This window comes from Arachis duranensis, chromosome 6 (assembly GCF_000817695.3).
Source record: "Arachis duranensis cultivar V14167 chromosome 6, aradu.V14167.gnm2.J7QH, whole genome shotgun sequence".
In the NCBI taxonomy this organism is placed as follows: Eukaryota; Viridiplantae; Streptophyta; class Magnoliopsida; order Fabales; family Fabaceae; genus Arachis; species Arachis duranensis.
Genome location: NC_029777.3, coordinates 96,498,197 through 96,525,730, shown reverse-complemented (window position 1 = coordinate 96,525,730; position 27,534 = coordinate 96,498,197). Strand labels below are relative to the sequence as shown.

Below are 27,534 nucleotides of genomic sequence, written 5' to 3'. Positions count from 1 at the left end.
TTTAAAAAAACTCTAAATTCTAAAAAAAAAAAAAAAAAGTAAAACAAGACAAACACACTGAATTCCGCAATTTCACGAATTAACAAGTCAGTTCTCGAGATTCCAAAAGCAAATAACCAGTTTACGATTTCCGAAACTAAATTAAACACTTAAATCATAAATTCTAGGTCACCTGCTACGTTTGTTACGCTTGGCAGCTTCGCGAGACTTGCGCTTCTTCTGGTCCTGTTTGTTCTCAAAGAACCTCCGGCGCTTGCACTCTTGAATGACGCCGGCCTTCATAACTTCCCGGCGGAACCTGTTGAGGAGCCTCTCCTCGGGCTCGTTGTCGTCTACCACCACCTGCACAGCACATCACTGAAGAGAGCTCCGAGGAGGAAGAAGAAGAAGAAGACGAGGGGTCATGTTGCTGTTGTTGGGCGACGAGGGAGACGGAGTTGGGAGTGGGCTTGTGGCGAGTGGTTATGGCGATTTGTGGCGGCGGTGGCGACGGAGATGGTGGCGGTTGTTTTGAGGGTAAGAGGAATGAGAAGAAGTTGGAGAGGGAGGATGAGGCTGCCATCATAATGTGAGGTGGGGAAGAGTGAAACAAGAGTCTAACCTTTTTGCTTTTTCAGTTTTATCTTTTCAATGTCCAACTTGACCCGATCGCTTTTTTCTTTGTAATTTTATATTTTAATATATATTTTAATATTAATTTTTTTTGAAATATTTTCTTTTAAAAAACTCACTTAAAAAAGTATATTGATCATTTTTGCACACTAAATTTCGTATTTTACTATTTTAGACATTTGATTTCAAACCCGTAGCACATACATGATACACCAAAAGAAGAAAAAAGGGAAAACACTTAAAAGCACAAAATTCCGATCTCTACTGCTTCTCTCGCTTTTCCGTCACCACCACCATCCACCGTGAATGAGCGGTGCCTAAATCAGAAACAAGTGATGGTTATGGGGGCAGAACCACAGTTTGCCCGAAGCTTAATCCACAAAATCTATGATCCCTTGGCCAAGCAAATACACTTCGCAGCTCCAATATCGTCCTTGCGAACTAATGAACTCGAACTCGTACAGCATTATCCTTTTTTCTTCTTCCTTTAAATTCTGATGTCTTGGTAGAATCTTAGCTTCCATGAGATTTTTTGACGAATGTGTTACTGGTGCGTTTCAATGTCTACTCTCTGATTTAGGTACGTGGTATTTTGCGAATGCTGCAAGGGTTTTCTGGTTCCCTCTTCTTTTGGGATCGCAGTGCCAACAGTTTTTGTAGCAAGAGTGGAATATACTTGAGTCACTTGTCCCAGAGAAGTCTCAATTCTCTTCTCACTCAGTTCATCCATGCTGCCACCTGTCTCCAGTTGGTGGAGATTACCATTGATAAGGTCGAAGCTGCGGCGGCGAAACCTCCTCCGACTCTGAAGGCATTTGCGTCCTCTGCTTTGGCCTGGCTTAAGGTTTGTGTCTCATACTCATTGGAATCATAACAAGATCGAAATTTATATATGCTATGTTGTTGTTTTGCAGCGGTTGCGTGATATTGCGTTGAAGGAGGAAAGCCCCGCAAGCAATGCAGATGGCTTAACCACTCCCACCTTGTTAGGATTGGCGAATTCTTTATCGAGGTTTCTAATTGTTACATATTTGAAGTTTTATCAGAATTAATATCTTATTTGTGTGCATGCTTGTTAAAATTACATTTCGCGTTTGATACATGTAGCGTATCCTACTTAGTGGGATAAAACTTTCTTGTTGTTGTTGTTAAGTTGATTTTAGGTGAGATTGGTTACATTGATCAAGCAATGTCATTTTGTTTTATCTGAGGTCATGCTTACAATCAAGTCAATGTCAAATTGTATTTTAGAATATATCTCTTCAGATTTTATTTATTTTAGTGACTGGGGGGACATGACAATATCTGATGATCAGTTGCGGATTTTAGTCTTTGCTCAGGTGCTGAGTTCCTATTCCGAATAGTCCATGAAGCGATACCCAGGGCATACTTTGAGCTTGGTGCATCTATACCAACAGCAGATCTAGCAGTTCACGTGCTTGACTATCTGCATAAGAAGCTTGATGAGATGTGTCTTGTACAAGGTGGTGAGGTTGTGTCTATTTTCCTGCGTTACATTTGTAATTCTTTTTAGAGAACTTTCCTGGTTCATGTTTTCAAACTTTAGAATCTCTCACAATTGCAGGATGAAGCTTATCAAATGGTGCTGTGTATGTATATTGGAAGCTTATTGCCATATATTCAGGGTCTAGATTCTTGGCTTTTTGAAGGAATACTTGATGATCCTTCTAATGAGGTAATTGTTCTTGAATCTCATCTCATGGGAAATGTTCTTCCTCGCTTTGGTACCAAAGAGTGTCATATAAGTTACTCGTATATTATGTTGTGTAGTTAAGGAATTTTCTTTTGGTTCAAATTGATGAAGTCTTTCTGACCATGAGCTGCATTTTTGAAATGGTTACAATCAATTTTTATGTAATATTCTTGAAAAGTTCTAAGGCATCATTTTATACATTTTTTTAATATATATGGTCTATAATGAATTTAATATTTAAATCTATTACATTATGCTGCAAGTTCAATCATTTATGGTTTTTGTTGCCATATACTGGTTAGAACATGCTTGGTTGACTTAATTTTGCACAAAAGTAGCTTTTCAACTGAAAGCACTTTCTGTATATTTCTTATTGTAATATTTTTCTGAACACATAATCAGATAGTCCAAACATCCTTTCATGTGGCATTGATCATATCATCTCCCTTTTCAGATGTTCTTTTTTGCGAATAAAGAAGTATCAGTTGATGAGGCTGAGTTTTGGGAGAAGAGTTATTTATTAAGGAAGTTACATCATAGTAAATTACATGGTGAGTTCTCTTCCAAAAATTATGTTAATGATCCTCTACCAGCAACAAATGACAAGCAAATGCGTAGTAGGGAATCCACCTCGTTATCTGGAACAATTAAAGGAAAAGAACAGAGCACAATAGACCGTCCAGCTTGTCCCTTTTTTATTAAGGATTTAGCCAAGTCAATAGTTTCAGCTGGGAAATCTTTGCAGCTGATGCGCTATGCCCCTAATTCATTAGCAGTTTGTAGCAAAGGAAGTAATTACGAGATTGGAACTACTAAATATTTTAACTATGGTGTGTATCCTGCTCAAAACAAAGCTGGGTTAACATTGGCAGAAGTTTTTTCTGTATCACTAGCTGGGCTTATAGGTGATGGCGACCACGTGCACAAGTACTTTTGGCAAGATGACTGGTATGAATCTGAATACACATTTTCCTGCGTAAAGGATGAAAAAACAGAGAGTAAGGGCAATGAAAATCTAACTGCTCTGCCACACTCAGAAAAGATTTGGTATAAGTTCTTGAATGATGCTTTATCTCAGAAAAGCTCAGCTGATTTGAAGCAAAAATATGAAGGCATTAGTAATGATGCAGGAGAAGTGAAAGGAGCTAAAGTGGTTGAAGATGAATTCCAACTCTTAATGAGATCATATGTAAACAATCCAGTTATTGCTGTATGTCAAATGGACCTTAGGAAAAACAGTGATGTGTTGAGAAAATTGAATATATCACGAAAGTTCTGCTTGCCTTCTTTAAATGATGGGGTTTTAAGAACGGCTGTATTTGGTGGAGGAAGTACAACTTTTTCTGATGTTAAGGGAACAAACTATACTTTCGGGTTTCAGTATGGTGAGCCTGAGTATCTTCGCTCACAGGATGACAGAAAGCTACTGGAAATGTTGCTTCCTTTTCCGACACTTCTGCCTTCATTTCAGGTATTTTTTTTTTGCTAGTCTAGCAAGCATTAGATGTAGGTTGCAGTAGTTTGGCGCCCTAAACAAAATATATATACAATTTGAAACAGGATGATCTTCCTGTGTCAGAGCTTTTGCCTTTCCAGAGAAACAGCACTCTTCCTTCAAGGGTTCTTCACTGGATTCAAAATGTTGACCTAAGGACTACCCCACTCCCTCTTGTTATTATGCAGTACTGTCTATCTGTGTACATTCAGAAACAGGTAAATTACATTAAACAATATCAAATATCTGGATTCATACTATTAGTATTTAAAATTGCATTTTGAATTGAACAGGTGGATTATATTGGGAGAAATATGTTGTTGAAGTTGATGAATGAATGGAGGTTGATGGATGAGCTCGCAGTGTTGCGTGCTATATACTTGCTGGGTTCAGGTGTCTGCTTAAATGATTTCCATATTGGGCATTACTATTTTGTTCTATCTTGGTATGGGAAATTGATCATCTTGGTTCTTGTCTTTTGCAGGTGATTTGTTGCAACACTTTCTGACTTTAATTTTCAATAAGTTGGACAAGGGTGAAACATGGGAAGATGATTTTGAATTGAACTCAATATTACAGGTAGATTTACTTGAGTCTTATTGAACTCAGTATCCCATTTGTTTTACCTAAATAAATATTAGTGTAAAATATGTTTTTTTGTCCCTAATGTTTTCGAAATTCTTCAAAACTATTCATTCAGTTTTGTCCCTAATGTTTGAAATAAGTTTCAATTATATCCTTTATTGTTAATTTATTTTTACAGTTAACAGTTAGTAAATATTTTTCCAAATTTAGCCTTAACCACCCATTCCAACCCTAATCCTAAACTCCAACCAAATCCAAATGTTATGGACAAAATTTAATGGGTGAATTTAGAAAAAAAATAGTTGACTGTAAAAAAATTGATGGTAGGAATAGAATTGAAACTTATTTCAAACATTATGGGTGAAATTGAAACAAATTAAATGTTAGAGGTAAAAAGTATATGTTACGGTAAATATTATTGATGATTGATCACATCATAACATGGTTATATTGTTTTTCATACATTTTTCCCATTCTTTATCTATGAAATGACTTTTAATGGTTGTTTTTTGTTTGTGTTACTCTGTTGAACACGTCTATGTTTGCTATCATAATCTTTTTTATGTATGTGCTGCAGGAATCAATCAGTAATTCTGCTGATTGTATGCTGTTAAGTACTCCAGATTCATTGGTAGTATCAATAACAAAAAATGTTGACCAGGATGAGCATGCTTTGACAGCTGGTGTTCTTTCAAGTACTCCTCATAAAAGTCACATCAATAGCTTTGGAATTGATGGCCTTGATATGCTGAAATTCACATATAAGGTCATTGTTTGGTTGATTTATTGTGTGTTTCTTACTAAATACTGTTTATCTCAAATATTAGTTTCCAGAGATTTATAAGTAACAATAAAATTGAAAATTCGGTGTTGGCAGGTCCCTTGGCCTCTTGAACTTATTGTCAATGCAGATGCAATTAGGAAATATGACCAGGTATCAGGATTGTTTTTGGATTTCTGTTTCATTTTCTTAGGCTTTTAGTTCTTTTATTTTAAACATTCAGATTATCATATTTCTTTTGTTGGTTTTCAATTCTTAGGTGATGCGGTTCTTGTTGAAGGTCAAGCGTGCGAAATCTGTACTAGATAAAGTGCGAAGATGGATGTGGAAGGTGCTTTCACAGATTACCTCCCTTTCTCTGCAGTGGAGCATGTGTTCCCTTGGCTAAATCTTTCTTGAACATTAATAAACTCGACAGTATACTTTTGCATTTTACGAAATTCATAAAGATGATCGATCACTCTTTGCAGGGTAGAGGATCTTCAACAAACGACAGAAAACATCATTGGATAGTGGAGCAGAAACTCCTTCATTTTGTGGATGCTTTTCACCAATATGTAATGGATAGGGTATGTACACTGCATCAAGATAAGCACAAGAATTACCTTGCAAAGTCTGTTCACTAGATTTTGGAGGGAAAAGGAAGAATATAAATAATAAAGAATGAAACCTACTTACTAATAGAATGGATGGTTGTGATGGCTTTTGATGCCTTCTGATTCCTTTTATGGTATTAACCAATCACAGTATATTATCTTTCTATCCATAATGATTATGTGATTCTGCATTTTGTTAATGGAAGATGAGAATTTCAGCTGTCAATACTATATGCAGGTATATCACAGTGCATGGCGTGAACTATGTGAAGGGATGAAAGCAGCTAAATCTCTGGACGAAGTCATTGAAGTCCATGAGGCGTACATGTTATCCATTCAACGACAGTGCTTTGTGGTTCCTGATAAGCTGGTGATTTATCATTTTTCTCTTGGGTCTTTCTGTTCTTCATAAATACACACTGTTTTGAATCTAGATTGGTGCATCTATAAATTACACTGAAGCAAAGCCCGAGTAATTTCAGTATTTTTGATTGTTTAGGGGGCTTTGATTGCTAGTCGCATTAACAGCATCCTTGGCTTAGCCTTAGACTTCTATACCATTCAGCAAACGTTAAGCAGTGGTGGAGCTGTTTCGGCAATCAACGCAAGGTGCGAGATGGAAGTGGACCGGATAGAGAAACAGTTTGATGATTGCATTGCTTTCTTACTCAGGGTCTTATCTTTCAAACTGAATGTTGGGCATTTCCCACATTTGGCGGATTTGGTCACCAGAATTAACTACAATTATTTCTACATGACTGCTAATGGAAATTTGATGACTGGCTCCAGCTCTGGTAGCGTCACTTCAAGATTGGGTAGAAATGTTTGATCAAAGGTGGCTCGTCACAGCATGTATCTGTATCTGAATACAAGGATGAATCTGCGCCTGCTTTTTTGTTGTACAGTTAAATAGGCAGGCGTTCTTGTGTCCTCTCTTCCATTTACTTGTTCGGAAATTTTGTTAACAACGTTGCTGTAAAAATGGAAGGTTGCTTGAATGCGTACAGGAACCACGTTGTATCTAGTAGTGTTGGTTATGTCTTGTACGAGTAACTGTAAAGAGAATGCTGGTGCGTTTTGTTTTATGTCTTGCATCAGATAATTTGGGTAACATGATGTCTATAGCATGTGCCGTGCTGCTTCGTGTCTGCACTGCTGCACAGCACACAGTCCTTTAAGTTGGTCCATATAAGTTTACCTGTATGCCTCCCCAGTTGTTACTTGTTTTGTGAGATTAAAGGCCTTTTTATTTTTGTTCTTGATTTGGTTGAGTTGTCTTCCTCTTATCTCAAGGTCACAGGTTTAAACTGTAAAATCTGTCACCGTCGTAGTTATCAAGTTAGGCTGGATACATTACACCTTTTAGGTTCAGCCCTTTTCTGGACCTTGCATTAATACAAGATGCTTGTATATGGAGCCTTTTTTTTTTGTCGGATAAAATTTAGATTTAAGAATAAAAGGCTTGCATTAATACGAGATGCTTGTGTATGGAGCCTTTTTTTTTGTCGGATAAAATTTAGATTTAAGAATAAAAGGCTTGTCAAAAGTTAGTTCTTGGTCATTTAAATCATCACCAAGCTAGCAAAATTCATGATTTTACATGAAATTGAAAAGTTAAACTAAACATGTAAAACAAAATCTAGCATGGCTGAAGAAAACATTGGGACAACCCATAGCTACGCTTTCCTCTTGTGCCAGCAGTTTCTCATCTGGATTGTGTTACTTGGATTGACAGCATGAAGACAAACAAGATGCACAAAAAAACTACACTCAAAATTTAATTTAATATTATTTCTACAAAAATTAATCAAAATTTTGTTTTTATACAAAACTCCTTTTAACAACAGTACAAAAACCCTCCCAGAGAATGGCAATTATATAAGATTGCTACTAAATTTATCTGCTCCATCCATGTTGCAGGTGCAAATGAAACTTCCTCGATTTTGATCAGTATGTTAGTTAAGGACTTAAGGTCTCAGTCTCTCAGACAATTACAAGTGTTTTTTCTTTTTCTTTCCAGGTTTCTTTTTCTGAGGTCCCCTCTACCATATATAGATATGTATATGAGAACTATAAGAATAAAGGTTATATAAATATTTATTAAGCTGGTTCATTTTTATTTTAGAATATAGCATTTAGGGCTAAGTGGAAATGAATATAAGGTTTGATTCTTATTTCCTACTTTCGCTCAACTAAAGAAGAAAAGTTAGCACCACTTGAAACTCTCAGGTGCTTCACATATCCATACCTCTTAAGTAGAACTACAAAGGTTAATTTCTTACTACAGAGAAATATGAACAAATGAAACGAAAAAATAATAAGTTTTAGGTTTCTAGATAAATCATAACAAGAACTGGATTGAAAATAGGATGTAATTCAAATTGAGAAAATGGAAGATGAAGATTTATTAACTGCACAAATATGTTTTTCCCTCTGTTGATAAAAAATATAGTGACAAGAATAAATACTAAAACACACATAATTAAACAAATACTAAGTTATAGAAATGACATAAATACCTTTGGGTACCAGGAAAGAAATTAAACCCATGAGCTTTATCCAAATGCCAAGCCTTACTGGACAACAATGACTTACAGTCCTGTCAACAATTCATCAAATTAACATATAGATAATTCAAGTTTTAAAAAGTCGAAGCACAATCATAAAACATAAATCATGGGAATACCTCCTTAAAGCTTTCCCATCCACAACTTATGTAAATCAGGGTTTGGGGCACTGATTGAGGAATGTTCTCAGGAGGCGGTTTTCTTCCAACCTGGACTGAATCTTCTTTAGCACGTAAAACCCACGGTCGTTTCTCTTCCTTGACTGAGTTTGAGCTGCAATTAACTTGCAATGAATCAGAAATTTGCAAAGGGAAATATTTTCAAATTTACCAGAATTCATCTGTTAACAAAAGGAACAACCTCTCAAATGATGAAAAGACTTTTCGCTCCATTGATGATATATTCTGCAATGCATCTTTTAGTGATACATCTAGTCCTTTTCTGGGAGGATCAACAACAACAACATCTGAACCCACAAGCCATAAAAAAGGTTCCTGGCGACAAGGATAATAGCAATCAATTCCAAAGTTCATCTTTCTATTCTTTTCAAATAAAATCATCACATAGACTGATAAAAAAAAAAATTTAAATCATTTTTAGTCCTCCTGACATGTAAAAGGCATCAATTTAGTGCTGAATTTTTTTAAATCAGTTTAATTTAACACTTCGGAATTTGACAGCAATTTAGTTTTGATATTTTGAATCAACATTAATTTTCATCATTCTAATGCATTTACTTTATACTTCTGATGAAACATGCACACCGAAATTTAAGCTGTAGCAATAAAAGTTACATAAATCAGAAAAATAATAGAGGTAAAACATGAAATGTATGATGAGGCTTCAAATATTCACTACTAACTCTGGAAGCATCGGCATGATGCCAAGTGATACTGCTGTCAACTGTGGCAGGCAACCGACCAATAGTCTTCTCAAAAGATGCCTTTGACTCTTTGTTAATCTCGATGCATTTAACGGACCTGAAAGACAACTAGAAACATAAATTCTCAAACGCCACGATGTAACAAAAAGTAACAATTTAGACGCATAGAACCACAAACTCTTGCCTGCACTTTCTAGTGGCAGCTAATGACAACCCAATTACCCCAGCTCCAGCATACAAATCTGCAACAGATGCCCCATGTGGAACATATTTCTGTAACTTCCGAAGCAAGACATCAAAAGCCTGAAAATGAAGGAATATCAAAATATTGGTTATTATCATCTCATGCAATATAAACAGGTTTTGTACATATCAAATATCAATTATATTATAGAACGCTCATCAGTTAATGATTCAACAGCTGGAAAATCACGTGAAAGTAAGAAAGATACTAGTCCTGTTATTAGAAGTGGACCTTTGTGATATAAGAATACTGAAACAAAACATTTTCACAAAAGGAGAATGTATTTTATGAATGTCGCTCCTCCATCTCATCAATTTAGTTTTGCTCTTTGGTTTAATTCTTACAAAGCGTGAACACTTAAAAGGAGGGCTACTAGTTGTTCATATTCCCACACTGATGAGCAGCCAGCAGACATCTTCACTAACACAGTATCTAGAGAAAAGTTTCTGAGCCTGAGAGAGAACTTACTGGTAACAGATTTTCAGAGTTGTAGAAAGCCAGTTTTAGGGGGCATAATAGAGTGAGCTGAGTAGAAGTCTAGAAGAGTCTAGAAGAAGTAGAAAAAGTTAAGCTGATCCGTTAGATAGCTAGAGCAAGTGCCAGCTAGGATAACCCCCCAACTAACTTAAGCATGTAAAGGCTCTTCTACCCTTTGCACTGGTTATGTATATAAGCACAGATTCATTGCTTCAGAACTCTCTCTCTCTCTCTCTTCTACCCTGTGCTTCATTACTCACATCTCTCTCTCAGAGAGAGAGTCTTAAAATTAGGAGGCATAAAAAGGTCTTTTAAAACTTAAGAAACCCAAATCAATTCATTTCAGTACAAATCTTTTAAAAATGATAAGATTTGATAAAATACATAATTAGAATGGATTTATAAATCCATTCATTTCACTTGTTATCTACCGGCTATGTACATCTATACCATGATTTTACCTCTATATAAATGTGTAGTGTTTATATTTTGTTTCTTGTCCATGCTTCAATGGTAACTGAATCAAACTATCAATTGAAAACATTCCAGAATTGCCAAATAGATTATGATAATTCACAGAATTAGAGTCTTTACCCTAGTGTTTGCCTGGCCAAAACTAGAAGGAGCCAAGGACACATCAATTCCACCAACATGTTCCCAAAAATCTCTCTCTCCAAGAAGATGTCTCCATCTATTCCCAAAAATTATCTGGGCCATGAAGTAAACATTTTAAAGGCATGACTATATATAAAAATATCTTACCAAAACAAAAAAATGATTGCAAGATCGGCATAGATGGTATCCCAGAAAAGAATAGCTTAAGTGACATAAATATTAAATTTCAATATCCAAAAACTTCATCAAATTTGTATTAACGAAATCATTCCTGTCAACCTCCAGTTCCATTTTGACCATTTGCAAAGATGCATAGTCCAGCATCACTTACAATTAAAGAAATAATTCAAGACACAATGCTATCATGTGGCAAATTTCCCCCATCTTAAAGTGTTAAGCGAGAACTTGTATAACAATGTCATATGATTTATATTCAAAAGCAGTAAAGAAACAAGCACCTTCTTTCCTTCACAACTGAAACTATACGTCCATCATTGCCAAATGACATTCACAATACAATTTTCCAGTTAGCCAAACACAAGTCATTCATTTGTTTCATATGAAAAAAAAAAATATATTAACTCACATTGTTTGTCGAAGTCTGAAAGTTGACCCACACAGAATGGAGTAAATGAAGCTTGCTCTTGGGCCCACCGTTTTTCCATAGAAACTGCAGCCAATCATATAAATTATCACTTTATTATATGATTAAAAGGGCATTGACACAGTAACTTATGTCATTTAAAAAAAGTAAAGGAAGCAGCAACCTTACATTTGCCAATTCATTCAATTTATCTGAACTAGGTGAATTTTCATTTCTTGAATTCCAAACTAAAGTAACCTGAACCTTTCCTGAAACAGTATAAATTCAATTCAATTTAATTAACTCCATCAGCAAAACAATATCAATTCAATTTTATTCACATAATTCAACAGCAACAAGGAACCATTCATATATCTTTCTGCTGCTGGAAGAGACGTGTTGTGTGTTGTTACAGCCATCTGCATACACCCACCCGACATCAAAAAACTTTCCCGATCCAGAACTTCAATTGTCAATTGAACTAAAAAACTAACATATTCAATATTATTACATACCGTTTACCTGAACATATCGCAACTCGCCCGTACCCTCATCTTCAACATATGGTTCAATATCCAATTCAGCAATACCTAGACAAAATTCAGAAATGGCCCAAAAGAACTTAACAAAAAACTGCATTAGAAAATAAAATAAGAAAATAATTAACAAAAATTACAAGAAATTACCCTGTCTAAGCAGCTCAACAGCAGCATTAATATTAGGATGATGAGCTGCCCAAGAGATCACAGCACACAGAAAGCTTACTTAGCATAATTTCATGTTAACGAATAAGAACACTAATATGAAATTTATTATTGCTAATAATAAAGAAAAAACACAGACGCATTAATAAAACAGAGGCAAGCGAAGACCTTTGCACTGTGGAATGTCAACTACGTTGTGAGTACCCTCTTCATAGAGACCAATGAGAGGGTCCGATGAAGAGCCACGCACAGCCAATTTCGCACGGCACCTCCAACCCCACTAACAAGACCAATCCAAATAAAAATTAATTAATTAATTAATTACAATTCGGAGTTGAAAACGAAATCGAAAAGTACCAGTTTGCAGGTATCGAAAGTGAAATCGGAGACTCCATGTTTCCGAAAGAAATCGGAAGCATCTTCCAGTATATCCGGACGGTGGAGATTGAACTCGTGCGTGCACCCGGAGCACCTGCCAAAAAAAAATTTACAGAGCGAAGAAAACAAACGTTACAAAAGATAGAGAAACAATGAAAGAGAGGAGATGGTGGTTCTTACGACTGGAAGTGTGGGCAGTGAAGTGCGCAAGTTAGCGGGGACTGAGGAGTGGAAGAAGTAGGGGGTGACGACGAGAGTTGAGGAAGCGTAGGCGGAGGCGAAGGGAGGGGACGGGCGGCGGCGGCGGTGGTGGAGGAAGCATGGCAGGTGAAGAGAGGGATGGACGGTGGAGCTGAGAGAAGACGGAGGGTCATTGTTTGAGGGAGGAGCTTGCTGTGTTTTGGGAGTGGATAACGAACGAGGCAAAATATCCCATGGCCATGCCCATGTCACTCATTAGGCTAATTTTTTTCTTATGAGATTGACATGTGAGTTAGGTTCAGTTATGGAATATTGGGGAGATATACATGGTTGTGATGGCGGTTAATTTTTTGTTTTAGTGGAAAGAAATTGGACCAATTCGATTTTATTGCAGAAAAAGAAAGACACAAATTGAACGGTCTGACTTGTGTGGAGCAAAATTTTGTGAATACTGAAATTGAACTCAGAATTTTCTGTCCGTACACAAATTGGACTCATGATTTTCTGCCAACAAACAAATCAGATCCAGATTTTCAGTACCTCTAATCGAATAGTCGGATTTGTCTTGCGCAGTCTTCATATCCTGGTAAAATACTATATATCTTTATAACTCTACTATATACCAACCCTCTTTCCATATTAAAATTAAAAAGTTCTCGCTCATTATGCTAAGAAAAATTAGAAAAGGAAAAATAAAAACTATAAATATGTTTTTAAATATTTAAAAATTTGACATAATTTTTATAAGTGTTATACTAGTATAGTATGTGAATTGTAGGGGTGTACATGGTCCGGCCGGGTCCCGAATATTTTAGGGGCTAATTTAGTGTGATTTTATCGGGTTTAGGGTCAGGTAAGGGTCTCAAAAATAGATCCGGTCATTATTTTGGGTCGGGTCGGGTCATAGCTCGGGTCACCCGAACTCGACCCGATGGCCTGGTCATCATACACAATTAATATTTTATGTTGGATGATGGTTATTCTTATGTGGAATTTAAATATTGTAAACCTTAATATCTTGTGTTATTAGTCATTTATAAGATTATAAGTTAATGTTTTTATGTTTAAAATGCATAAGACTTTACACTAATGCATAATATTGTGTTATTTGTATTGATTTAAATATTTGGTGTTAGACAATATTTGTATTGATTATGGTTATGCTTTAATTTTAGAAAATGGTTGGTTTTTGTTATAATTTTTTAAGTAAATTTTACTATGTGAATTGTGAAATAAAGGTTGGAGATTAGGTGATTTTTACATGCTAAAGACGCGGTTTTCACCCGACCCGAATGTGCGTAGGTTTTATCGGGTCTAGGATCGGGTTAGGGTCCAAACATTAGGCCCGGTCTATATTTCCGGCCGGGTCTAGATTAAGCCAAACGCGGTGTGGCCCGACCCATGTACATCCCTAGTGAATTGTATAAAAACTAGTGTTAAACCCGTGCGATGCACGGACTTATATTTTAATTTCACATGATAAATAAAAAGTAATATTTTGTAATTATAAACTTTTCAAGTTTAGTACAACATTATTATTGTCATTATATAATAAATGTATTTAATATGTTATTTTATCTTTATTTAAAGTAAAATACAAATAGAACAGTTTGAAGTCTATAATGTTCTTGAGCCATAAGAAAATAGACCTGAAAAAATAAGAACATATATAACTATAATAATAGCATGTTAATTTTACACTAAACTGTATATTATAAGACTAATGAAAATTTATCAACAACCTAGTATTTTACTAACCTCATTAGAAAGGTAATCGGCATATGATGTTGTGCCCATGTTACACATTTTATTTCAAGTCTAAAAGTATAGTTAATAAATTAGTTATATCTACGACAAATATTTGTATAAAAGTGCAAATCATAACATGTTACTAAAATGAAAATACTATTTTCTTATCTAAATATTATTAAAAATTTTGTTGAACGCGATATTTGTTATTGATGAGTTTGGATTCCTGTCTTTATTTAGAATTAGAATGTTCAAGCCATTGCGACTCTTAATTCTTGACCAAATATCGTAAAGTTGCCCATTGATAAACACTGATTTTGGTAAGTAAAGTCCTACATGCGATAATGATTGACCACATAGTGAAATACCTTGGTTTTAATATTTTTCTCTTCATGTATAGTATCCCGTCAACGAATAATGTCTAAGTTACATTCTAAATATGTTTTAGTTTGTTAACACTATTAGATATCAACAGCATCACAAACAGTTTTCTCAATTGATGATCAAATTTCGTTAATAGCTGCAATGAATTTTCTATCGTCACACAGCAGTCCCATAAAATAGAAAATATCATGAAAGTTAGGATATGTAATCCCATTAACTATCTTAATAAACTCATATGTTACACAATTTTTTTGAATAATTAACAAAATTCTCATATGGTAGATATCAGATGTATCCGGTGGAACATAGTTTAATCTCCCGATAAAATACTCTCTCTTGTGTGGATATCATTCCCTTTCTTCTATTTTATAAACAAATTGATTTGGAAACTCAACATATGTTAAAGTTTGACCTGCTTCAAATTCTTTGTTGGCCTCCTGTAACAGCCCAGACCACCCGCTAGCATGATATTGTCCGTTTTGGCACACAATGCCTCACGGTTTTCTCTTTGACGATAGGGATGATAACCGAAACCCCCCACACTCACTCGTCAAAATGCGTCATGCTAGGGACAGGTATCCACACCCATATAAGGCATGCTTCGTTCCCCTCCCCAACCGATGTAGGACCTTACAATCCACCCCCTAAGGGAGTCCAGTGCCCTCGCTGACACATCAATCCGAGTTCTGACTCTGATACTATCTGTAACAGTTCAGACACACGCTAGCATGATATTGTCCGCTTTGGCACACAAGGCCTCACGGTTTTGCTTTTGACGATAGGGATGATAGCCGAAACCCCCCACACTCACTCGTCAAAATGCGTCATGTTAGGGAGAGGTATCCACACCCTTAAAGATGATATTTTGTTTTCTAGATAAATAAAAGATTAATCTCATAACTGAATATCATAAGCCAAAGTTCTCCATATAACCTCCAATGTAAATAAATACCCACAATCATAAAATTATTTCATCTTATAATACATTTTTTTAAATATATTTTATCTTTTATATTTTTAATATTAACATACCAATAATAATATTTTAAATAAAAAAATAAAAAAATATTTATTCACCAAAAATAATTTTTTTCTCAATAAATTAAAATTCTTCCAGCACAAAAAATTTAATATTACAAAAATATTTATTACAAAATAAAAATAAAATAACAATCTAAATAGAATAATTAATTAATTTATTTATTTTATAAGATAAAACGACGTAAAGTATTTTTTAAAAGTATGTTTATTTTTTATATTTTTAATATTAACATATCAATAATAATATTTTAAATAAAAAGATAGAAAAAATATTTATTTAAAAAATAATTTTTTAATAAATTAAAATCCTTCAAGTACAAACAAAATTAATATTATAAATGTTTTTAACAAAATAAAATTAAAATAATAATTTAAATACAAAATACTCAAATAAAAAAATTCAAATATATAGACTTACAATGAAGTTAATATTAAAATTCATAAATTTCATTTTACTCATCTATTATGTGTAAGTGTTTATATTTAAAAAATAATAATTGATTATTCATTGTCGATTTCTCTTAACAAATTCATGAATCGAGTCACAAGAGCCTTCTTAACTGAGATATGTATTTTTTTAAAATTTTTTTAAAATATTTAATTATGAGAAAATAACTTAAAATTTAAGTAACAACTTAAACAAATAATAATAATAATTTATGATTTAAAAGAGTAATCTGTAAATAACTTAAAATTTAAAAAATAACAAACTAAGCAAATAACTTAAAATTTAAAAAATAACCACCTAAGAAAAATAACTTAAAATTTAAAAAATAACAACCTAAGCAAAACAACTTAAAGAAATAACTAAGTTTAAAAAATAACAACCTCTTTTAAAGATAACGTTTTGTTTCTATTTTCAAATTAAGCTCTTATTATTTTGTTTTCGAACTTGTTTCTTACTATTACTTGCTTTTTGTTGTTTTGTTATTACTTTTAAATTTTGATTTCATTATTAAACAACCGTCTTAATTTTAAAATAATTTATAAATAACTTTGTTTAAATTAATTCAATAATATTAAGATTTAAATATCTAACTAGCTTGTTAATAAATTCGAAAATTAAATCTTTATTAATATCTAACAATCTAACCAAATAATTTATTAATTTTTTTAAATTAGTTTAATAATATTAAGATTTAAATATTTAACTACCTTACTAATAAACTCAAAAACTAAATCCTTATTATTATCTAACAATTTAACCAAATAATCTATTAATTTATAAATAAAATTACAAAAATTTCTAATAACGATATTTAATCACGTCAGCACAAAGTCTCCTCATTTGTATTCGGTCTAGAGAAAAGATTATTTTAAATTTAAAGTAACAATTTAAGCAAATAATAAATTATAATTTATAAATAATATTTAAAAAATTTTAATGATGACACCTAAACAAATTATTAGTTCAACAATATTAAAAATTAAATACCCAACAATCTAAGAAAGTGTATTTTAAAAATTCAAAAGGTAACAACGATTCAAGAAAAGACAATGTTTCTACCAAAACAAACGTATGATTGGCATTATTCTATTAGATAGACTCTAAAAGGGATTCCAAAATATGTGCATCCAAATTCTCAAGTTTCATTCTCAATCTTGATCTTCTTGCAAGTTGAGGTATCTCCTTCCACCTTCGAATCTTCCGACTCCGAGAATAGTCGCTTAGTTGGTGTAATAGCATTTTTCAACCATTCAGATTCACCATTGGCCGTAACTTCATTGGAGAATTCAAGCAACAAATTATGTACTTTTACCACGTTAAATTAAAGATTTCTTTCTAACCTTTGATTTTATCTCACTAATATTTTTTTAATAAAATTAAGATCTAATTTTGAGAGAACAAACAAACAAAAAATTTATTTTTTGAACAAATACCTTAGTACCTTCTACTTTTTTCCATTTTAATGATTGATGATGCCTTTAAAATTGGAAGCAAACCACCGGTGTAATCAACATTCTAAAATTATAATTAATTATTTATTATTATTTATAAATTAGATACTACTAATGACCAAAGAAGCAAAAAATAAACTGATTTTTAATAGAAAGTACACTTATGATTATACTCACAATTTGAATAGGGTGAGCATCTTTGAATTTATTTATGAGGTCCACATTATCAGTTATCTTAACTTTATAAGAAGATGAAAAATGTGGATTAACTTCAATGATGAAGAGAAAGATCTTATCAATTAGGTTGAGTAAAAGTGTAGGTGTATCTGATAGATCTCCTTTCTACAGGATATTACGTAATATATTAATAATAAATAATATAAAAATTACCAATAAAAATATCTTCACTAATATTTTTAGAAATAAATATTGGTTAGATCTTACCAATAGGAGTGGATCAAGTATCTCTACACAGCTCTTTCCCAAAACTTGTTTTGCCTCCTTGTCAAAGACTACAAAACATGCAAAATAAAATAAAATAGAATTGATGAACAAAAATCAAAGAACGATTAGATAGGAATAAACAAATAAATTTAAAATATAAATAATATAAATTTAAAATAAAATAAAAAATATTAGTAGAAAGTTCACGTCTTCATCGAGCCAAACCATCTCAATTGAGTATGGCAATGAAAAATTTCCGTAACTTAGTAGTGTTCATAACTGTATCACTCGTATACATACACATAAATTGTGGATAGTAGGATTGATGTCTGCAATTTTGTGAATATCAGCCATTGGAGTAAGTAGATTGATTTTGAATATATGTAAAGAAAGGAATTGATGTACTTTAAATTGTGGTGTTTTACAATTAAAATTTTAAAAAATAATGCTAAAAAGAATTAACAGATATTTAAAAAATAGTGTTATAATATAAAAAAGAACAACATAAGTAAAATCTAAATAAAATTAAAAAAATAACAATTTAAATAAAATAATTTGAAATTTAAAAAATAACAACCTAACTAAAATAACCCAAACAAATAAAATAATTTAAAATTTAAAAAATAACAACCTATGTAAAACAACCCAAACTTAAAATTTGAAAATAACAACTTAAGCAAATAATAATTTATAATTTATAAATATAAATCTTAAAATTTCTAGTGACGACATGTCAGCAAATAAACTCTCATATTCAACGTATGAGCGCCACGTCAGCAAATGAGCTCCCCATGTGTATTACTATAAAGATAAAGATATCCGATGGATCTCCTTTCAATGCAGGTATCATATAATCTATTAATAATAAAAAAATTGGTTAGAACTTATCAATAGAAGTGGATCAAGTATCTCTACACAACTCTTTCCTAACCCCAAAATATCTTATTTGGTAAGATATTATCTCTCTTAGCAAATTCACGAATCGAGGCATAGAAGCTCTCTTAATTGAGGAGGTGTATTATTTCTCCCTATAATTAATAAAAAAAATTAAAGAACAATTAAATGGGGATAGACAAACAATTTTAAAATATAAATAATATAAATTTAAAATAATATAAAAAAATTAGTAAGAAACTCACGTCTTCATCGAGCCAAACCATCTCAATTGAGTATGACAATTGAGAATTTTCATAACTTGATAGTGTCCATAACCATATCACTTGTATATGTACACACAAATTGTCAATTGTAGGATTGGTCTCTACAATTTTGTGAATACCAGTCATTAGAATAAGTAAAGTAATTTTAGATTTTGGATATATGTAAAGAAAGCGATCGATGTACTTTGAATTGTGGTGTTATATATGTCTCATAACTTATATTTTTATAGTTGACTCATGACTAAAATTTTTTAAATTTAATTGACTTTAATTTAAATTTGAATTAAATCTACAGATAAAGTAAAATCATTTAAAATTTAAAAAATAACAACCTCAGTAAAATAATTTAAAATTTAAAAAATAACAATCTAAGTGAAACAACCCAAACAAATAATTTTGAATTTGAAAATAACAATCTAAGCAAATAATCATTTATAATTTATAAATATAATTCTAAAAATTTCTAGTGACGACACCTAAGTAAATAAACTTTTAGACTTAACGTATGAGTGTCACGTCAGCATATAAGCTTCCCATTTGTATACTATAAAGATAAAGATAAAGATAAAGATATTTAGATAATTATTTAAAAAAATTATAATAAAAGTCAAAATAAAATTAAATTTTTGAACTTTTTTTATTCTTTAAAAAAATTAGGTCATTTACAACCAAAATCATAAAAAAAAAATTCTGTATGCTTATCAGTTTCTAAGACTTAATTTTTTAATTAAATTTGTATAAAAATTTATCAAAATTTGATAACAATTTCGCCTCGCAATTCGCAAAGCACCCGCCATGGATACAATTTCATCCTTACTGGCAGCAAACTTGCACACTATTTTTCCATTGACATTGTTGATAGAGTCACCGTTTAAGATTGAATATTGAATGACCAATTTCATTATCCCGTACAAGCAGGAAAACAACACATCTCTCGCCTTATCATCTCACCTAATAACATGTCATAGTGACCGTTAACATTCTATTTCAAATTTCCGTTAACACTATTAATTGACTGAGGAACTAACTAGATTCCTAATTTAAAATTGTGAAAACTATTTGATCATCAAGTGAAAAACCAGAAAATGTTTCCAAAAGAGATCAACAGTTCAACACATAAATAAATTTAACTCCAAATTTATAACAAAACGCAATGGCATTGTTGGACCATGTGCTATATAATTAGGCATTATTACTGTCGCTGCAGGTCTAGAATTAGAAGTTAACAATTTAGTTGTTAAAGTTGAAAATAAAAATTCACTCCTAAATATTATAATGTGAATATTTTGTCATATTTTTATTAGGGTTATGTATACTTCAAAAGAAATACGTAAAACCTACTAATTCATTTGTTACTTCAATGTTCAATCATTTTCGATACATTTTTTAGACCTATTTATGTATTATGTATAGCAAAAAGCTTTTTTGCACATAATCACCAAACAGATACATAGTTTGAATTTTCTACTAGCATTTTTTGTATGACACCATCTTTACTGCAAACTAACATGATGAAAACCACTCATGCATTATCAATATAACAGTGAGTTACGCTCGTTTTTATTTTAATCTGGTTGCACCAAATCATAGACAAAGTCGGCTTCTGAATCTTTTATATCTCATTACAATGCATTGTTCTCCTTTTCATTTCTTATGACTACGCAGCCTACCCAAATAGATCAGGTTACACTTAGCCTGTAGAATCAATCATCTGTACCAAAGTAGCGATCCCCAAACTCCCCCAATCCAGGGATAACCCGAAACTCATCGTTTAAGGCGGCATCAATCTCAGATGTGACAATTTTCAGTGAGGGAAACCGTTTACACACACAATGGATCCCCTCAGGAGCCTGAATTCAAAAGTGTGTACATTGAGTTAGAAATAAAAAACAAATACTTGCGATTATATATGCAGTGAAGGCATCCAAATTTGAACTCACAGAAATGAGATTCAGGAATATAATGTGGGACTCTGGAACTCCTTTCTGAATGAGTAACTCAATTGCTTGGTTGGCGGAGTTACCTACAATGTAAGTTATTGATGTCAACATTTTATCAGCATCGAAACAAAATGAATTAGCAACACAAATCAATGCTAGACGACCAGAATAATAATGAAAATATTTAATGGTCATCGCTCCCAAAACAAAAAAAGAAAATACAATAGTATTCCATGTTCACAAATATGATGCGAATCAGTAACAACCACTGTGCTACACCGTTAGAGTGAACAACTTTAAGTAAATAGCTACTTCTTTCCCTTCCTAGGTTAACACTTCCTACATATATGAAATAGGATTTCTCCCACATGAATTAAAGAATACAATAGAAGGGCAAGCATGAATTGCTCGCATAAAAAGTTTCAGTAAATATATCCCACTGTAACATGAAAACAGTAATATAGATATATTAGAACACTAAGTAGTTAAAGAGACGAAAACATAGGAAATTTTTCAAGAGCATATAAAGAAATCACCTGTAGCAAGGACAGGATCGAGAAGCAAGACATGCCGTTCTGAAATATCCTTGGGAAGCTTCTCATATATAAGCTGCTCAAAAAAGCAAAGGATTCTACCATTAAACACAACATCCATCCTATAGATGAGGTCTCTCCTATAAGTCACTTCTGTTCTGAAAGTTTTATATACCTGTTGTCCATCGTCTCCATCCCGATGAATCAGAATTTTCCCTATTTTAATGCCCTTACAACATGCGCGAAGTGCATTCTCCATGCTCTCACCACTGTTATACAAAAATGACAAATATCCAGCTTGAGGCAAATGGCCTAGACAGAATATCATGGTGAATAATTCTAATTTTAGAATAAGGACTGAACGATAAGTTGATAACTATATGGTAAATGCAAACTTAGACTACTAGTCTAATCAAAAAAGAGAAGTAATGTTAAAGCTTCAATCAATGCATTTATAGTAGCACTATCCTAATTAGACTGGACCTGCCAAAACCAATACCTGGCTCAAAGCTCACCTTCGAACAATTGAAACACCGCATAGTTTCTTGCAGAAATCAACACCAGTGTAGACAGATCCTGTTTGAAACATGATTTCAGTGAATCAGTATAACCAACACAAGCCAAAGTTCATGTAGTAAGCATATATGAATCAGTTCCCAAAACACAACTCTTGGTCCAAATCAAGAACAGTGGTTGTGATAAACATAAAAACTTCCAAGAGTTGGACTAGGGTAGAAAATTACCTGTTGGAGTAACGACTTGCTTTTCGGTGAATGGGAGATGACCAAGACCATGCTCAACAACCTATGATAAGAAAACGAAGTTATCTCTGATATACCAGCACACTAAGGAAATAAAAACCCACAATAAGAGAGCAATAGCGCATACAGTACCAGACGAATAAGCCGATCAGAATAAAATACGAAATCATGCTTTGATATGTCTTTGTCACGAATCAATGTATGCATCCCCCTTATCTGAGACAAGCACAATCAATAAACAACCAAATAAAAAAAGGAACAAGTAAAACTATACCCGCTTGTAGCCTATAAACAGAAATGATAACTGCAAAAATTATCCAGGTCTGTAAAATGCTTCATTGAGGAAAGTTATCTGGTCTGTTTCTATCAGATACACGACTATGCCACATGATCATCCAGAATTTTGAATTCTAAAAATGAAAATTTAAAAAGGAGGGGGGGGATAAAAATATCACAGATGTTTATATATACCTGGAATGTTGATTGAATAACATAAACATTTGGATATATTTTGCACAGATCATGTTGACCAAGCTTTGTGCGGATATGTTGCACGATCAAATCAATGGCAACATGATTATCACCTCCCCGAGGAATGATCACATCAGCATACTTCTTTGACGGTAGAACAAAATCATCAAAGGCAGGCTTAACAAACTTTGCGTACTGCAAAATCAGCATTGTAGGCAGTAAGATATAAATCTTAGAAGTGATTGTTCACATTTCATTTGAAAAAGGATATCCTAACATCCATAGGCTTGTCCAACTAATCTCAATAAATTCTCACAGCATTACAGCTAATACAACCATATCATTTCACTAATTCCTTTAGCCTATTTCACATTAATACATGCATATCCCATTAATTCTATACCTTACTCAGCTTCACCTCTTAGATCAAACTACTCTTCATACATATCAACTGCATAGTCTAGCATATAACTTAATCAATCCAAATCTCATGCTTCAAACTCATTAAAATATATATATATAAGAATTCATACTCATTATTAGCCTAGGTGCAATTAAACTGTGGTTACTGAGAATATTGTTGGCAATACCTGTTCAAGAACAGAGTTTATGTCCCTCCCTCGCTCCACTGTGTCACGTCTAATCCTACGAGCTAGTCTCACATCAGCATCTGCAAACAAACAATTGACAGTTAAAGATAAAACTAGAGTTAATAAGGAACAAGGGATAGCTTTCATAGAGTGTAAGAATAATAGATTTTGTATAATGCATAGTGATATTCAAACCTAAGCTGGCAGCCAATCTAATAGGGAAAGTTTCCATTTCAATTTATTTTTTAAAAGCAGTTGCATGAATACGATTCAAAACAAGAGGACGTTAGAAATAGAGATGGAAAATTTTCCCAATAAATTCCCAGTATTTTATAAAAATACATGACATGCGATGGGGCATATCAAACAAACCTGTGTCAACAAAGATCTTCATGTTCATTAAATCCCGGACATCCTGATCATGGAATACAAGAATTCCCTCCAATATAATGACATCAGAAGCATTGACCTGAGCAGAAATTAGAGATGGCAAATCAAAAACCATAAAAAAATACAAAATTTATTGCCACAGCAATGTCTGATACATTTGAATGCTCATAAAATATAAAATATGGTAAATACTTCAACAGGTGCAAAATGTACTTATATTTTGTAGGACCTCATGAACTAAGTTCATCTACTGATGTATGCATGAAGTAAGACTATCAAGGAAACAACAGAAATGTTTTTACATTGACCATCAGTGTTTTCCATTACAGAAAATTTTAGGGTTCATGTTGGAGTTTTTTCAGAAATGGTTTGGACTAAATTCAGATATAATTATTACAAGATTTTCAAGGTTTTGGAAAGAGAAAGGAGGAAAACTTTCGCCATGTTTACACTCTTATGGTCAATCGTTGTTTTCAACCCAAGGTTTTGAAAGAAAAGCCATCCAAGTCATTGACAATGCAGAGGATTAGAGAGGTCCTTTGCTTTATTAAATCTAACTTTGTTTGTCTTTGCTTCAAATTATGTAAGAATGCTGATCACTTTTCTTGTAGCGTTATGCTCAAAGGTTTGATGTAGTTTTCTGGAATGTAACTACGCTGCTTTAATGACAAATAATATACAGACAAGCAGGTCTTGTGGTATAGGATTACGTGCTCGGCTTTTACTTGGTGCAAGATTTTGTAGAGGTTTCTCACTCGAATATAATGAGCCTAAGAAATTGGGAAGATTTGTTCTTTTCATGATTTCATTTGTTGGTTCTTGTTTTCAGTTTAACAAGGACCTCTTATCTTCCATTCTCTTTGTATATTCTCCACTTAATCCTGTATAAAATTTCTTCTATGTAAAAACAAATGGAGTTTGGACCACACGTAAGACATACAAAATATTTCAATGGAGATTTTGCATGTGCAAAATACACTATTTATTATATTTGGTGGGAATTGAACAAAATTTTTTTTCCCACTAAAATGCATCATATGAAAGATTTTAATTAGACAGCAACACAAATGTTTCTGAATTGAACAACAGTCATTTGCATGGAAAAGGCTTTTGGTGTGCAAAGTGGAACTTGAGTTTGTACCGAGTTAAAACCCAGTAAGTTTTAAGGTTTCAAGGTTTTGGAAAGAGTAAAAAGGAAAACTTCTGCCATGTGTACCATTCTTTTGACCTCTTATTGGTGTCAACACAATGATTTTGGAAGAAAGCTCCATAGATTAATATAAGAAGAGGAATGGAAGACTTCCTCTGCTTCATTACATCTCTCCATGTTTTTCTTTTCTCCCTAATAACATGATGACCTCCATTTTTCCAGGGTGAGGGTATATAGGCCAAACTTAAAACAAGATTTTACTTATGGATCTGGTATACCATTAACTTTTATGCAGATATCAACCTAAAAAACCAATGGGCCTACATGATTGTTCTCTCTTCTAATTATAGTTTATATAACTTAATTCTGCTTTGCACTCCTCCATCTAATTATATTTCTTCTTTCAATCATAAAATATATGCATTAAACACATTAGTAAATCCTCGATAAGACTATTTTATTGTATCTAGAAGACTAAAGTAACTGAAGGGCATACTGGGTATAACTCGCAACATCAATGACTGAAACAAATCAGAACAGGCGGAAAACAAATGAATAATGCAAATCCAAAGGCAGCTCGAAATGTCCAATAACCAAATTCAATTATCATGCTATTAATTCAAGGTTGCATTGCATCTTCACTTGCACAAAAAATGGCTAATGTCATGCTTAAAGCACCACCTGCTAAGACCACTTGTAAACCTTATCCATCAACTACATATATAAATATTCTTGAACATTCTGGGAAATGATACCTGCCGAAAACTATCTGAACACCGTTGGTGCTTCTTAAAGTCATAAATTGGCACCTGCACACTCTGGCCAGCAATAAGCTTTCTCATGCACTCTAATAGCTGTTCGGTGTCAAAGGCATCTACAAGGAAATAAAGATTCAACATATGGCAATGGAAATTAGATAAAAAAAAAAAAGGGCAATAAAACAACTTTTCTTTTCTTCCTTTTTTTTTGGTGTGTAAAACAATAGAATCATTTAAGGATATGTTGGAACTCACTATCAGAAAAAGGATATTTTGGAATTATTTAAAACTGAAAATGATTTTAATTGAATTGGATCGTCCCATCTTTGAAACTCATAATCAAAACATGTCATCAAATTGATTTATGAATCGATTTCTTCTTTCCTTTTATTTTTGGATAAAAAGTTCCGCTTTCCATGTTAGGAAGTTGTAACACATTAAATATGAATTAAATTGATTTTATAGTTGTAATGTACACTACCAGCTTTTACCTGAAAGAAAATCGGTTATAAGGTTAACTACTGAACACAGGTCAATTTCAACAAACAAAGCTAGAATCAAATCAAGCACTCATATAATCAAATGTAACCAAATTTGAGTAGATTCTATTGTTACAAAATCAATCCAAGAAGGGAAAAAATCGAAATGTTTCTTTAAACTTGATTTGCATTCTATGAAATTGCAAGCTAAGATGCCATGCTTGTATAAATAAATACATAAAATAATTTTTCAAAAAAATACCTGGATGATCAAAATTGTACTCGTGAACTCTTTCCAACTCTTCAGGTCTCAAACCACGGTAAAATGAATCCTACAAACACAAACACAAAACCAAATACACCTAATGCAACAATTTTAAACTTATTATTATTATTATTATTATTATTATTATTATTATTATTATTATTATTATTATTATTATTATTATTATTATTAATAAAATTCACGATAATAACTCAAAAATAACCTAGATGTTGTGTGTGAATGTACAATGATGAATGTCTATTTATAGGCTAAAAATACAATATAATTATATCAAGAAAATTAAACTACAATCAAACTAAAACAATATAAATACAAGGCAAAATATGATACTATATTATTATATAACATCTAAAATATACTCTTAACAATTACTATTATTATTTAAAAAAATCGGAACCTGATTGACAAGAACAACGCGGTGATCGTGAAGCTGCTGAATAATCATGTCGCAGACAGTGGTCTTCCCAGAAGCAGTACCTCCAGAAACACCTGCGCACGCATGTTTAGCTTTGTTTCAGTTGCATTCAATAATTAACTTAAACAATTAAAAGATATAAAGAATAGGGGAAAATGGAAGTAAGAAAGGAGGAGTGACCAATAACGAAGGGCTGGTTGAGAGGCGGGGAGGAGAGGAGGCCGTCGAGGCGGAGACCGGAGAAGTGTGGCCCCGAGGCTGCCTCCATGACATAGTCGATCGACGTGGTTTCCTCCGGCATCTCTGGCTCGCTCTGTCAATGTTATGTTATGTTGAGAGTTGAGATGCTGCTTCTTGTGTTTTGATATTTGTGGAGAAGGCAGTGGTGGTGGAGTGAAGTTGAATTTGGTCAAGGTTGGTGTTTGTATTGTGCCAATTAATTAAGTGAGCCACTCGAATATACCTCGTGTTATGATGCCCCTGTGTCTTTTTTTTTTTAATTATATTTCCTTTTATTCAAAATAATGACTAAATTATAAGAAAAATTTAATTTTAATACATTTAATTACGTAATGACATTTCAATAAAATAATTATTTTTTATATTAATTATGTGAATAATTATAAAAAAAATAAATATATTTATGTTA

General features: G+C 32.8%; 4 protein-coding genes across 7 annotated transcripts in view; 1 reads left to right on the top strand and 3 right to left on the bottom strand.

The window, feature by feature from the left end:
• LOC107494797 (30S ribosomal protein S21, chloroplastic) overlaps positions 1-641 on the bottom strand; it is a 1,788-nt gene extending 1,147 nt beyond the window's left edge. Inside the window, 2 exon segments of the mRNA XM_016115835.3 lie at positions 173-349; positions 351-641. Coding sequence (XP_015971321.2) covers positions 173-349; positions 351-565 — 392 coding nt within the window. The 5' untranslated portion in view covers positions 566-641.
• A 152-nt stretch (positions 642-793) lies between these two features.
• On the top strand, positions 794-7,045 carry LOC107494793 (uncharacterized). The gene is made up of 15 exons (XM_016115832.3): positions 794-1,070; positions 1,193-1,456; positions 1,527-1,624; positions 1,942-2,104; positions 2,198-2,308; positions 2,781-3,797; positions 3,887-4,039; positions 4,115-4,214; positions 4,306-4,400; positions 4,984-5,172; positions 5,284-5,340; positions 5,447-5,518; positions 5,658-5,756; positions 6,022-6,153; positions 6,283-7,045. The coding sequence occupies exons 1-15, from the start codon at positions 948-950 to the stop codon at positions 6,610-6,612; spliced, it is 3,003 nt and encodes a 1,000-aa protein (XP_015971318.1). The 5' UTR covers positions 794-947; the 3' UTR covers positions 6,613-7,045.
• A 1,102-nt stretch (positions 7,046-8,147) lies between these two features.
• On the bottom strand, positions 8,148-12,695 carry LOC107494794 (uncharacterized). Of its 3 annotated transcripts, XM_016115833.3 has the most exons (14): positions 12,415-12,693; positions 12,214-12,328; positions 12,025-12,136; positions 11,839-11,883; positions 11,675-11,742; positions 11,517-11,571; positions 11,342-11,421; positions 11,156-11,239; positions 10,549-10,662; positions 9,418-9,536; positions 9,213-9,330; positions 8,711-8,844; positions 8,470-8,623; positions 8,157-8,382 (listed from the first exon to the last, which is right to left on the bottom strand). In XM_016115833.3, exons 1-14 carry the CDS (start codon positions 12,606-12,608, stop codon positions 8,266-8,268), a joined length of 1,509 nt encoding a protein of 502 aa, XP_015971319.2. In that variant the 5' UTR covers positions 12,609-12,693; the 3' UTR covers positions 8,157-8,265. The 3 variants fall into 3 exon arrangements, with proteins under 3 accessions (XP_052118792.1, XP_052118791.1, XP_015971319.2); XM_052262832.1 differs by lacking the exon at positions 10,549-10,662 and having other exon boundaries at positions 8,148-8,382; positions 12,415-12,695; XM_052262831.1 differs by lacking the exon at positions 11,517-11,571 and having other exon boundaries at positions 8,156-8,382; positions 11,668-11,742.
• A 7,926-nt stretch (positions 12,696-20,621) lies between these two features.
• LOC107494792 (uridine/cytidine kinase UKL1, chloroplastic) lies at positions 20,622-27,319 on the bottom strand. Of its 2 annotated transcripts, XM_016115831.3 has the most exons (14): positions 27,066-27,317; positions 26,868-26,959; positions 26,447-26,516; positions 25,703-25,821; positions 23,780-23,876; positions 23,408-23,487; positions 22,818-23,012; positions 22,479-22,562; positions 22,329-22,389; positions 22,101-22,161; positions 21,761-21,854; positions 21,589-21,661; positions 21,053-21,135; positions 20,622-20,962 (listed from the first exon to the last, which is right to left on the bottom strand). In XM_016115831.3, the coding sequence occupies exons 1-14, from the start codon at positions 27,184-27,186 to the stop codon at positions 20,816-20,818; spliced, it is 1,377 nt and encodes a 458-aa protein (XP_015971317.1). In that variant the 5' UTR covers positions 27,187-27,317; the 3' UTR covers positions 20,622-20,815. The 2 variants fall into 2 exon arrangements, with proteins under 2 accessions (XP_015971317.1, XP_020980795.1); XM_021125136.2 differs by having other exon boundaries at positions 21,589-21,854; positions 27,066-27,319.
• Positions 27,320-27,534: the final 215 nt, after the last annotated feature.

Excerpts from the sequence above, each read along its gene's own strand:
- LOC107494793 (XM_016115832.3), top strand. The coding sequence starts at position 948 with ATGGTTATGGGGGCAGAACCACAGTTTGCCCGAAGCTTAATCCACAAA. Across the intron at positions 1,625-1,941 it reads TTGGCGAATTCTTTATCGAG|TCTTTGCTCAGGTGCTGAGT; the intron begins GTTTCTAATTGT and ends TGCGGATTTTAG. Across the intron at positions 6,154-6,282 it reads TTGTGGTTCCTGATAAGCTG|GGGGCTTTGATTGCTAGTCG; the intron begins GTGATTTATCAT and ends TTGATTGTTTAG.
- LOC107494792 (XM_021125136.2), bottom strand. The coding sequence starts at position 27,186 with ATGCCGGAGGAAACCACGTCGATCGACTATGTCATGGAGGCAGCCTCG. Across the intron at positions 26,960-27,065 it reads CAACCAGCCCTTCGTTATTG|GTGTTTCTGGAGGTACTGCT; the intron begins GTCACTCCTCCT and ends ATGCGTGCGCAG. Across the intron at positions 22,162-22,328 it reads GCAAGTCGTTACTCCAACAG|GATCTGTCTACACTGGTGTT; the intron begins GTAATTTTCTAC and ends TGTTTCAAACAG.
- LOC107494794 (XM_016115833.3), bottom strand. The coding sequence starts at position 12,608 with ATGACCCTCCGTCTTCTCTCAGCTCCACCGTCCATCCCTCTCTTCACC. Across the intron at positions 12,329-12,414 it reads CACTGCCCACACTTCCAGTC|GTGCTCCGGGTGCACGCACG; the intron begins GTAAGAACCACC and ends TTTTTTTGGCAG. Across the intron at positions 9,331-9,417 it reads GCTGCCACTAGAAAGTGCAG|GTCCGTTAAATGCATCGAGA; the intron begins GCAAGAGTTTGT and ends GTTGTCTTTCAG.